This window comes from Struthio camelus, chromosome 3 (genome assembly GCF_040807025.1).
Source record: "Struthio camelus isolate bStrCam1 chromosome 3, bStrCam1.hap1, whole genome shotgun sequence".
In the NCBI taxonomy this organism is placed as follows: domain Eukaryota; kingdom Metazoa; phylum Chordata; class Aves; order Struthioniformes; family Struthionidae; genus Struthio; species Struthio camelus.
The window spans coordinates 11,353,398-11,366,193 of NC_090944.1; the positions used below are offsets into that span (position 1 = coordinate 11,353,398).

Consider the following 12,796-nt stretch of genomic DNA (forward strand, 5'->3'; position numbering starts at 1 on the left):
AAGAATCAGATCTCTTATTTTAAGGTGATGACAAAGACCCACCCCCCCACATTCAGAAGCTTTTTTTTTTTTTTTTTTAATTCCAGCGTTGATACTAGCAGCTAGCAAAAAGGCTATTCAAGATTTGGGGTCATTTTCAAACCTTCAATCATCTAGACTTTGTGCCCTCTTTCTACTGCCATAATCATAATTTGGAGAAGCTATTCTCAGTCATTACTGGTTCATCTACTAAGGAATAGGATCAGGCCGTACTCCTTTCAGTAGGTTGGTTCAGTTTCTCCTCCACTTCTTGGAGAAATGCACCACTGTGCACATGTCACACTGCCTCTAGGAGAGATGAGAGAGAGATCTCTTGTCAAAAACACAAATCAAGACAATTCCTCATGGGTGTAAAGAACACACACAAGTCTTTTGGGGCAAGTTTATTGAAATATATAGAGACATGTAGAGTATAGACTATGATTTACAAACACTCCAGTTGTGCATTCAGTATCTTCTCTAGACTGTCTTTTAGTGCAAATCTCATTATTGTCAGTTTGGAAAAGGGGAAAAAAATTAGTTACTCGTCTTTCCTGGGTGGTTCAAGGATCACTCTAGAGTTTCTTCAAGTCATGAAGTTTGTCTGGTGGAGGATTTTGTTTCATTTTTGTTGTTGCTTGGCAGAGTAGGTTAAGCCCACATTTTCAGTCCAAAATTCTAGGATTTCTGATAGGATGAGACCTTTCTCAAATCGCTAGAAGCTCCACTTAGCCCATCTGAGATGCCAACAGTCACTAATCATACTGCAAGAAAGGAAAGAAACTTTCAGGTTTTGTTCTTATAACCAGAAAAATATTCAAATAAAAATCACAGAAGGAATGGAGAGAGAGCATCAAGAGCTGAGGGCAAATATTCCTGGATAAGTCAGAAATTCACTGCAAGAACTTCATGGCCCTTCTGCTGCTGAGTTTTAATCACAAATTGCCTCTGTATTTGACTTAATAATGAAATACCAGATCTCAATACCTGAAGCTTCCTTCTCATCTTGAAATCTCTAGTATGGAAAGGAATCTCTCTCTCCATATATGTATATCTGCTGTTCACTCTTTGTTTTTAAAATATCTGCTGTTAATATTGAACAAAGTTTACATGACACTTCCAAAAATAAGACTAGCTACAGTATCTTCCAGGAAAATGAAACAGGAAATGAAATTTTAGAACCAGTGGAAGTAAAATATACATTTTCACGAGTTTCTTTCTGCAGTTTCATATCAGGGTAGGGATACAAGCTAAACTTCAGAACTGTAGTAAGGAATTAAGTAAAAATTAAGATTTTATTTATTTTTTTTTTGCCTAACAAGTGGAGAATTACAGAACTGGAGAAAATAATCAGCAGAACATGACTCTCAGGTTGTTCTTGTGAATATGAGCCAGTTAGACTTTGCAATATTCAAAACCCGCCTGGATGCGATCCTAGGAAATATGCTCTAGAGGACCCTGCGTGAACAGGGGGGTTGGACTAGATGATCTCCAGAGGTCCTTTCCAACCTCTACCGTTCTGTGATTCTGTGATTCTGTGAATATGGAATTTGTAGGTTCCATACTGTCCATGAAATAGACATCTGACTCCTGTGTTGTGGGTTTCCAGAGAATTTACATAGTAGGGACTTAAGGGATGTGTGCTCTGCAACCATTACTACTGATCATGAGGGCTCTGAATCAGCTGTTGAGATATACAGAGTAAAGAGTTAACTACAGAGTAATTACTTATCTCTGCTCAAGAGTTTGGACTACGAATTATTTTGCCTGTGAGGTATTTGAGATAGGTTATCAATTTCACACAGGAAAAACTAATGAGAAAAATTTTCAGGAAATCCTATATCTGAGTGTACATCTCTGCTCCCTTGCTGGCTTGCACTAGAGGTGTTTCACATCTAAAAGGCAGACTGGTTGTATATAATGAACCTGTTACCCAAGAAATACTTTGTCTTTGCGGATCCCTCAACTCACCACAGTCCTACAGCAAGGGATCCCTTTCTGGCAACGTCCAAAGGCCCTTGTGCGCAGAGGACAGCGGTCCATGGAGCAGCTGCCCCCAGCCTGTTTGCATTGCACATCATTATCAGGTGCACGCATAAAACCTGCACAGAGAAAAGGAGTCCTGATTTTCCTTCCCAAGGAATGCAAATACAAGTTAGGATTATAGCAAGACAATATTCTAGTCTGTTCACTGCTGGACTGTGCCCAACACACTGGGAGTATTAGCTGGCCGGTGCCAACAGCCATATGGAAGATTACATAACTAATCTAACAGCATAGCCGCTCTGTTTACTGCACCCTGGCACCGTTTAATGGACTGGTCGGGTACTGTCTTTCAGCCTTCAGATCTCAGAGAGCTCATCTCTTCCTTCGGATGCCAGGACTGTTGCTTCTGTGTTTTTTCCCCCCTCTTTTACCCTTGACTTAGATGGAATTTAGCCTGTCTGAATTGTCCAGACAAATCCTTTTTTATCAACTTTAATTGATGGACTAGTACTATTATGCTATCTTTGACATAGAGGACAAACAGAAATAGCACCCTCACGACATCTTTTCGCAAGTTTTCACCTAATCTAAAGTTTTTGATTATTTGTTTTTTTTGTTTTTCCTAGGGACATACCACTGGCTCAGGTCTAGTCCTACGCAAATTTTCTGCAGCAAAACTTGCAGGTAATTAAGCTATTTAGAAAAAGTGTTCAAAAATCATAATACAAGCTTCTGTAAATTCATGAACTTCCCTTTTTTTTTCTTTTGATTTTATGTAGCTCTTACCTAAAGTGCTTTGGAGCACTAAGAGGAGAACAGCAAAGAAAAGATAAGAAATCTTCATGTCCAAATTCAGTGTCACAAAATATAACAGCTGCCAAGAAAAAAAATCATAGAGAGACCATGTATTTATCCTGTGCGTGTTCTGGTCCAAACACTATTTATAACATATCAGCTGAAATTTATTAATAGAAACTATAATTTATGGAATACTGTACATTTTCTAGAATAAATCCACTGGAATAGCACTTGAAACAGAAAAACAGATTTGAGAGCACGTTTCAGAAGATCCTGAAATGTATTTTATACCTATAAAATAAAAAATAATGAAAGGAATACTCTCCATTAATGATAGATAGCCTACACTAGCTCCAGCGCAGACTCCTAGTTTGAACTACCATGCACTCAGGATGTTATAACTAATAAAAATTAAGAAATGTAACTAATCCCCTCCAACTGTTATCCATGTATTACAGTATAAGCAAGCCTGTTCCTAGGTCTCTTGTTTAAATTACAGGTAACACTGGTACACGTAGAAAATGATCAGTCCTTCCATTGTGAATTTTATCCATTTTTATTTGAGCTTATTCACTAATATACAGTCCTCTGCAGTTCATTCAAGTTCCTTACAAAATATATTAAAAAGGTAAGTTGGTTAATGACCAAAAATGTCCATTTTTTTTAATTATATTATATTTTATTCCAGGTATAGGTAGATATTAATTTAAATCATTCTAATTTCTCTGGTAATAAAATCTCTGAAGCCCTAACTATTTAAATAATAGACTTTTTCTGCATTTTGCAAATCAGTACTAAATCCTTAGAAAGTCTTTATAGAAAAAATTAAGGAGCTATCTATTCCTTTTCTCCATAACTCTGATATAACTAAAAGCCTCAAGGTATCTGTCCACCAGCATTTCTTGCTGCAGAGTCCAATTTACCTTCACAAACAATACTAACCACTGTAATGTATTCATCCAAAATCACGATTATTAACTATAACAATCAGCCAAGTATGTTACTGAAATATTTAAATATTAGAATATATAAATAAATATTATATGTTTTAATTGCTTATGAAGATTTTATTAAATTCTGAAATCGTAAGTCTTGGCATAATGAATTTTTTTTTGATAAGCATAGAATACGACAAAAAATGTTTCGTATTTTGCTCCTTATCACTTGCAAGTGGTGTGAAAATTATATCTTCACCTCACCCTAGTGAACTTCAGACCTCCAAAGGTAGCAGGTGGAAACAGGTCAGGGTGGCCAATCCGTCCTGCCTGGTTCCTCTCAGGGAGCTGCTCCGCTTCACCAAGTGAAGTCTTGTCCCAAAACTACTGTTTTTATATATTCCTGTTCTTGATAAAGCCGCCACAGACCAGTCAGACAGTGACACAAGCTTCTCACCATGACTGCCAGCAGTCAAATTGTCACTTCCCAGCAGCCAACAAGAAATGGAGAGTGCTCATGAACTCCCTCACCTTTCTCTCTGGAAAACGAGTTGACACTTCCGAAAAACATGTTGCACCACCCTGGTTTATGTAAGAGTCATTGAAGGTTGTGAAAAAAAAGCCTCCTGGGACATATACTGAAAATTGCTGGTTTGGCTCCAGTTGGGAACCAAATTCTACGGAGCTATCCCATAGCCATAGTGCTTGGTGCTAACTGCAGGAAGGTCCTCTCTGAAGGAAGGAAGTACCTTCCACGGTGAGTGGCACATGGCAAGCCTCCAGCCTGAACATGGTCTAGCTAAGTAGCTATACCTGAAAAGCTCAATCTTTGCACAAGACTTCCAAAGGAAAAAAAAAAAAGAAAAAAAAGAGAGGGCTTTAGGTGGGTTCTGTGAGCTGTGAGTAGTGCCTTGAGATCATAGAAGAGTTGAGAACGCGGCCTAGAAGTTTGTGTAATCCTTTTGCAGCAGCACAATCACACAAAAAAGCAAGCTTATGTGTGCATCAAGAGTATTTTCCTAGTTTCATGCATCTACCACATTAGCAATCTACTCACTGCAGAGGTAGAGCAACATAAATAACTTTATTTGAAAAATGAGTATTTCAGGGAGGCACCCGCTTCCAGGGATGCACTTTCCAGTTGGCCAAAGGACACAGTCTCTACAAACGCAGGTTTTGGTCCAGTCGCTCCCCCGTGCTCCCAGAGCATGGGATGAGAGAGGCTGACAGTAGCACTGCTACTCCCTGGCCCTATCTCTTATCATGGAGTGACCTCATCTCCTATCATGTGGTGACCACTACATCTCACAGGTGAGCCTAGAACAAGATACTGTACGTACTACTAGGAAACTAGAAAAAACCCGCATCCCTGGGCTCCTGCAGTAGCTAGTTACACCCATCTACCCAGACAATCTGTTTCCTAGGAGAGTGTAATGAATTTGTGGAATTTGTCTCCTTTCCTTGCTTATCAGTACCTTTCTTCAAGCAAGAGCAAGTAAATTATTCTGACAACACAGTTTTTATACATTTTCTTGTTAATTTTACTGCGGTATCTGTTCTAACTCAGGCCAGACTCCTTGGTAGCCCTTAAAACTCGCTGTTTAGAAGATTCTGGAGAAGGAATGGTTGCTTTTGTTTGCTTTCCATAGACACGCAATACCTGAGTGACACCAGAAGTAAAGCTCGAGTCAGGCCAGCACTGGCTGGGTTAACTTTAGTGGTTTTGTCTAAGCTATGCACAAACTTTTGTCAGAGGGTGGAGACACCATGTTACCATTGGTTACTTGTGTCCATATTATAGATTGACTAGACATGCAAGACAGGTGTAACAAAAATTAAGATTTTGATTGAACTGTAGAAAGTAGACTTGGAGAAGCTTTTTAGGAGAGTAAAACCTAATTTGAATATTTTTCAACAGAACTGCACCGCTGGTTATCTTTCAGCTCAAAATGGGATGTGAAGAAACACTTCCTTTACGTAAATAGAGAGTGTTCTTGAAGCTTAAATTAATGTTCTTTTTACTTTGCTCTGTAGGATGCAGAGGGCCGGCCAGCTGGTTGGAGTGGCAAGACAATAACTGGAGGGAATGGGCAAAATCAGAAAATCACGTGACATCTTTGAAAAGACCCTATTGTGAAGTTAGGACGTAGAGCTGTAGGGAAGCAAAGGGCTTTTGGTAAACTAGAGTCTGTTGGAGAAGGTGTTCCGTGAAATGCACCTCTCTTCCTTGTTCATCTCCCCAAGAAATGAAGATTTGCATGAAGGATAAGTCTGCAGCTGGAGAAGATCTTGCTCCTTCTTGATGAAGATGATGAAGAGGGAATGTATGGACAATGCAATAGTAAAAGAACTGTAAAAAAGAAGATTGAATCGATGTGGTTCCTTTAGGTGAAATTTATATGGGAAAAATTACACTCAATTCTCAATGACTGAGCATTTTTTGCTGTTCTTTTGATCTAGTATCCCCTATGTTGGTAGTGTTGTGTTGCTACCACTGTGAATTATGTCTGTCTAACAGGTAGTAAAGGCAGGTGTAGGCAGAAGGATTATGGGAATCCCTTTGCATCGGCAGCGGGTGGGCAGCCAACAGCGAGCAGGTGGAAAGGTAGGAAACCTTCCCTTCCTTTAGGAAACATCGGTCTCTCTTTCAACAGCAGCCTGTAATTCCGCTTACTTGGGTCCAAGTGATGTTGTGATTGATAGGAAAAATTCAAATGGAAGCTTTAACCACCCAGAGACAACTCTTACCTAATCACACTGCTACGTAATTGATGCAATGTGCATATGTGTTTTGCAGCAGGCAGGAGCATATATTTTTTTTAATTTTACTTAAGCAAGCAGAAATAAACACTGTGAATTCAAATGGGATGGTAAGATCACTTCTTCACATTTCCCACTTTGTACCTATGTTGCCTGCCAAGCATGGTACAAAGCAGAGATCGAAATCTGTGTGTGAAAAAGGACTGTGATAAAATCTTATACTAATGGATTGTATCTGTTAGTATACCTGTTAGTAAATGTACTCTTAAATTCCTTAAACATGGTAATTAAACTATCTGTTACACTATATTATTATTGACTTTAATTATTTTTTGGGCTACTTAAGCTCATTAAAGGGATACATTTCCCTAATTTGTATCTTTACAATTAAATACATGTAACACATGAAATAATACTATATACTGAAAGCATTTTGATAGTGACATTTCTCATTCAGTTTCCTTTCTCTGCAGTGATTTAAAGGGTATTGTGTATAGCCCTAGAAATCAAGTTCATCTTTTATACAGAGAACACACACAGGCATACATATATATTCTTGCGTGTCTGTGTATGTGTACGCATATATTCATGATCTATAAATATTATAAAAGAAAGAAAGGCTCAGTTTTCTAAATTACTTTCTATATTGTTTTAGCTAAAGAATGTATGATTAGAAAAGAATATTTTAGACTGTGATTTAGTCAGGAATGGTCAGGATATTAATTTAAGTGATTGTTTATTTAAGATTACACACCGCACATCTTATAATAGTGGTAGTGTTTACTCTTTCAATTCTCTAGAGTCCTTCTAGCACATTCACACCAAAATACTTGTGTGCATACATATATACATATAAGTATGTATATGCACACACGCACACACGCACACACATACACATATCTATGTCACAGTTATTAATAGGAATGAGTTGAAGAACTCCTCTTATAAATGCCGGCTGGCTTAAAGTAGGTATTTTTATCACAGGGAATGCCACAGATTCCTGCGCTCTGTAAATCCCCAGGGCTCAATTCATTTGCTCACCTTCAGGCATCAAGTGCCATCAGAGATGCCCTTGGTGTCCCACCCGGCCTGCTGCTGCTGCTCCAGCAAGGCTTTGTTTTCCTCACTCCTGCACCTGGTCTGCCAGTTCCAGGTGGAGATCTCACCAGGGCACTGCAAATTCCTCTAGATGCCAGTATAAGGGCACCTGAATTAAGCCCTGTGAGTCTATATGTCATTTCCTTCTTGCTGAGACTTACCTCTGATGACAGGAGTCCCCAGCCAACTTTAAGCCACAAGGATCCTTCACCCGCTCTTTGCCATCCTTGTCCTCCAGTGTCCTATGTCCAAAAGAAAGGAAGGGTGACAGACCACTGATACAAGTGCCCGATGCGTATACTCCTGGCACATGCACGGTTTACAAAAGCAACATGAAATCTGTCCAGGGAACAGCCTTGTTGCCCGTTCACTGTCCTTGGACAGCCCTGCGGAAACCAGCCCAGAGCTGACTTTGCAAAAACATGCCTGAAAATCACGAATGCCACCTGGTGTTTTCTTCAGCAATGCTGACTGAGAGCTGTTTTCTGTGCCCTCCTGGTACAGTAGCAGTGTTGCACCTCTTCTAACCCCTGAATTGACTGTTTGGAGATGATGCAGGCAACTAGAGGGCTTGCCACCTGCTTTCAAAGCCATTGAAATATGTGCATCAACACGCTGGTCTGGGAATCAGAGAGAAGGAATTAAATTTGATTTCTGCTGAGCAGCAGCAGTATTTATCTGTGCTTCACAGACTGGGTTACAAAACCAGGCTTTATGCCACACAGGCAGTGTACACAGGTGGGACCAGAAACAAGATTTAAATAATCTGAGGGTGGACATCTGGGTTGCCTTTCAGTTCAGTGCATTCAGTACAAAGCTGACAAATGGTGGCGAGGAAGATATTCCCAACACGGAGATTTCTCAAAATCATCCAGTTCCACAGAGGGAAACAATGTGCTCTGGTCCTGTTCTTCATCCACACGTGGTTTCTCTCTCAGGCTGCTCTGCCCTGGCTCCCTCCTCCAGGGCAAGATTTATGATCCTGCTCGTTATACGAGCCAGAAAGACTAAAAACCACAGCAGCAGCCACTACGGGAAGTCTGTAATGCAGGCAGCTCTCTGATACCATCTCTGAAATGTGCAGCAGGCACTTATGCACTGAGCTCTCGTTCCCCACTGCCCATTCAGAGATGAGTTTGCTTGTTAACGAGCTCAAACAGCTCTGGAGAGAGAGGGTTGTACTGACCATGCACACACCTGCATGCACGTCTATGCACCAACAGTGCTGTGCTACTGGTATCCTGACCAATGGGATCCTGGGGTGCATTAGGAAGAGCATTGCCAGCAGGTCAAAGGAGGTCATCCTCCTCCTCTACTCAGCCCTGGTGAGGCCACACCTGGAGTGCTGTGTCCGATTCTGGACTCCCCAGTACAAGAGAGACATGGCACTCCTGGAGAGAGTCCAGCAGAGGGCTACAAAGAGGATGAGGGGACTGGAGCATCTCTCCTATGAAAAAAGGCTGAGAGAGCTGAGCCTGTTCAGCCTGGAGAAGAGAAGACTGAGAGGGGATCTGATCCATGTGTACAGGTATCTGAAGGGAGGGTGTCGAGAGGATGAGGCCAGACCCTTCTCTGTGGTGTCCAGTGACAGGACAAGAGGAAATGGGCAGAAACTAAAACACAGAATCACAGAATCACAGAATCACAGAATGGTAGAGGTTGGAAGGGACCTCTGGAGATCATCTCGTCCAACCTCCCTGCTCAAGCAGGGTCCTCTAGAGCATATTTCCCAGGAATTTCCACAGGAAGTTCCATTCAACATGAGGGAAAACTTCTTTGCTGTGACGGTGACTGAGCACTGGAACAGGTTGCCCAGAGAGGTTGTGGAGTCTCCTTCGCTGGAGATAGATAGTCAAAACCCGTTTGGATGTGATCCTGGGCAATATGCTCTAGAGGACATGGTCATGGTCAGCCTGCAGGTAAGGCAATTCAGTAATTTTTCATCAGATTGGGCATTTTGCATTTGAGTGTCGTACTCGCTGCTGTGACTGAAAATGTAATTCAGCCCACGTGGGGGTTAAGCCCACCTCAGCCTTGAGGTAGGATGCTCAGCTGCATGCTGGGGATTCAGAAGAAATATTTATGCTAATCATGAGTAATGGGACAATGCCTCTGCTAGGCTGTCAGGATGCCCAGTCCATCCCCTTGCGGTGTTCCCTTACTGGCAACAGAAAAAGCACCCCAAGTCCTCCCAACCGTGGAGGTAAGTTGGACACAAGTGTGGCCAGAGAGACAGGTTTATTTTGCTTCTCCTGTGCTAATCACGGGTAGGGCCAGGTAAGAACCCCAAAACAGCTCTAAGCACCTGGTTTGCTTTGCTTTAAATTCCCCTTTTCCTCCTTTTTTATCCTCCCAAATAAGCCACCTACCCCATTTTACTGTTCATCCCCTATCCAAGGGGAGTTTCTGATACTACCTTTTACATCTTTCTGCTGGTAGATTCTCCCGTTATTGCCATGTTACTTGCCATATTACAAAAGCCAACAGCTTTTGACCCTCTGCCATTTGCAATATCCTGCAGTTTTTCATAATGTTACTTAACATTGTTTAATCTTAGGCCCGTGCTGGCCATCCGCATACATGCCTTTACAATCTCCATGGCTTTTCAGCCCCATACAATTATTTTTCTCATTTTTATACATCCATGCATTGTTTCTAATTTGGTCTTGCCCAACAGCTCTAATCAAAGATAGTTCTCTAGTGTCCTTTACTGCAAGCCAGAAGAAGTGAAACAAGCTTGGTCCAGCTCTGATACAACAATAACAGAAGCATTGAAAAATAATTAAGAAAGGACTAAAAATAAATAAAAATTAACTTCAGCCCCTATGGCGTATGATTTGACTTTTTAAAATTGTTGGTTTACCATATATTTTTGTGAGGAGGAAGGGGGTAGAGAATAGTGGCTGAGCAGAGAGGAGAAACATGCCTGTGTGAGTCATCATCCTGCCGATGGGTCCTTGCACCTCACCTCGGAGTGACTGAACTTGGGGAAACTTCTAAAGCAGAGAGCAGGGTAGGCAGAGACCCGTTTAGAGGAGATGGGGTGGCCCAGGAGAGTGAGAAGCTCGCAAAGAGGCAGTAACCAGGCACCTGGTCTGAAAGGGGATGAAGGAAGAGCAGAAAGAAAGAATCTTTCTTTCTGACCCAGAAGGGGACGGCCTGATGTTTCTAACAACCAGAAAACCACACAAAGACGCCAGACTGAAAGCAAATCTGGGATAAAGGTTTTCTCACCAGTGGACACATTGAACAGGGAGATCTGCATTTTCTCCATGCCCCAAATCACCTCATTCTACTTTATGTACTAATAAAGTCAATGATCGAGATTCAGACTTCTCTTTTTTTTTCATTCTTTTCTTTTTTTTCATTGAAAAAAAAGAAGGTGCAGCAAGGTGAAAAAAGGTGCATCTCTCCTATGAGGAGAGGCTGCGAGAGCTGAGCCTGTTCAGCCTGGAGAAGAGAAGACTGAGAGGCCATCTCATCAATGTGTACAAGTATCTGAAGGGAGGGTGTCAAGAGGATGAGGCCAGTCTCTTCTCCGTGGTGCCCAGCAACAGGACAAGAGGCAATGGGCACAAACTGAACCACAGGCAGTTCCACTTAAACCTGAGAAAAAACTTCTTCACTGTGAGGGTGACAGAGCATTGGAACAGGTCGCCCAGAGAGGTAGTGGAGTCTCCTTCCCTGGAGATATTCAAAACCCATCTGGATGTGATCCTGGGCAATGTGCTCTAGAGGACCCTGCTTGAGCAGGGAGGTTGGACTAGATGATCTCCAGAGATCCCTTCCAACCTCCACCATTCTGCGATTCTGTGATTCTGTGAAATTCTGCCTCCATGGTTTGGCTGACTTGATGGTTTATCATGGGTTTAAAAGCATGTAGCTGGCCTTCACAGATGGCCACATCTGTCACTGCCTGGCAAAAAGAGGCAGACCACCTCAGCAGGGTTTTTCACATGTGCTACCCAGCCTTCCTAACCAGGCTAGGGTGGCTCAGTTAAGCCACCTGGATTACATGGAATTTGCTGCCAATAGAGATTCCAGATATACCTGGCAGAGGCTAGAGTTCTTCATATAATTTAGCCTTAGAGCCAAAGCACTCGTGAAAAAACAATGGCTGCTTCCATGTCCCGGAAAAAATTAACAGCGAAAGTGTTCATGGCTAAGCTAAGCATAAAATCTTGACAACCTTTGAAGTAAATATATAGTGTCTGAATGTCTGTATATACACTTATCCATGTATAATATGTATATGTAAATATGAATACACATATGGGGAGAAAATGCAAGACTTCTGGCTGCTATTTCAAACTAGAAAGACTAGAAATTTCTTCCTAATAACCTGTTTATCTTTTTTAGAGAATTTGGGAAATATATATGAGGTCAGCAGGAGTGCTGGTTATCCTACAAGAGTCTGAGCGGCCTGAGAAAGATTGAATAAAAGCTGGTATCAGAAAGGACATCAAAACAACGGGAGAAAAAAAAACCAAGATTAATCCAGGGAGGAAGCAATAGAGGTGAAAATGTGATAAATGATAACATTTTATAATAAAGATGTACATATGTTGTAATTGCATATAGTGTTATGCACTAAACTATGTAATTAATAAGCTGAAAAGAAATCAATGCTTCTTCTGTTGTCATGGAGAAAAGAAAATCATTAGCTTAGACCTAACGGACAAAATGTTACGAAGAGAAATGATGACTATGTTATGGGTGCAAATTAGACAGTTAAGCTACATACAGAACAGAACAAGGAACCTGGAGGACCTAAAGAGCAGGCATTGCATTTCCCAGGTATTTTACATAATCCTGTGGCCTAACGTATTTTACACAGCTTGGGATGGTATAAGATGGATTGCACAAAGGTCAGGGGATGTGTGGTGAAAACAGTCTCAAAGAGGACTCCTGTGAGTCTCCTCCTTTCTCATTGGAGAACACCAAGGCAGAGGACAAATTTGAATGGAAAATGCTTTTTCATTGGCCCTTGACTGTTCTGGCATCCTTCCCAAACCACTATATAAAGAGGAGTGTTGGGGCCTGGGGCACCCGCTAGAGAAGAGAGACGGACAGCACAGGTGATCCTTCACTTTCTGCCTGGTAACTCTTTTCTGTGCCTGGCTCTGGACAGGCATGCTCACCTGCCCATCTTTATACATTCCTTATTCTTTCATTAATCTCCAACCTAACAAGCATTCAGC

General features: G+C 41.5%; 1 protein-coding gene across 1 annotated transcript; it reads right to left on the reverse strand.

The window, feature by feature from the left end:
• Window positions 1-643: 643 nt before the first annotated feature.
• On the reverse strand, window positions 644-5,948 carry LOC104137784 (gallinacin-8). Its single transcript, XM_009667668.2, has 4 exons — window positions 5,760-5,948; window positions 2,791-2,878; window positions 1,990-2,120; window positions 644-782 (listed from the first exon to the last, which is right to left on the reverse strand). The coding sequence occupies exons 1-4, from the start codon at window positions 5,850-5,852 to the stop codon at window positions 774-776; spliced, it is 321 nt and encodes a 106-aa protein (XP_009665963.2). The 5' UTR covers window positions 5,853-5,948; the 3' UTR covers window positions 644-773.
• Between the last annotated feature and the right edge of the window lie 6,848 nt (window positions 5,949-12,796).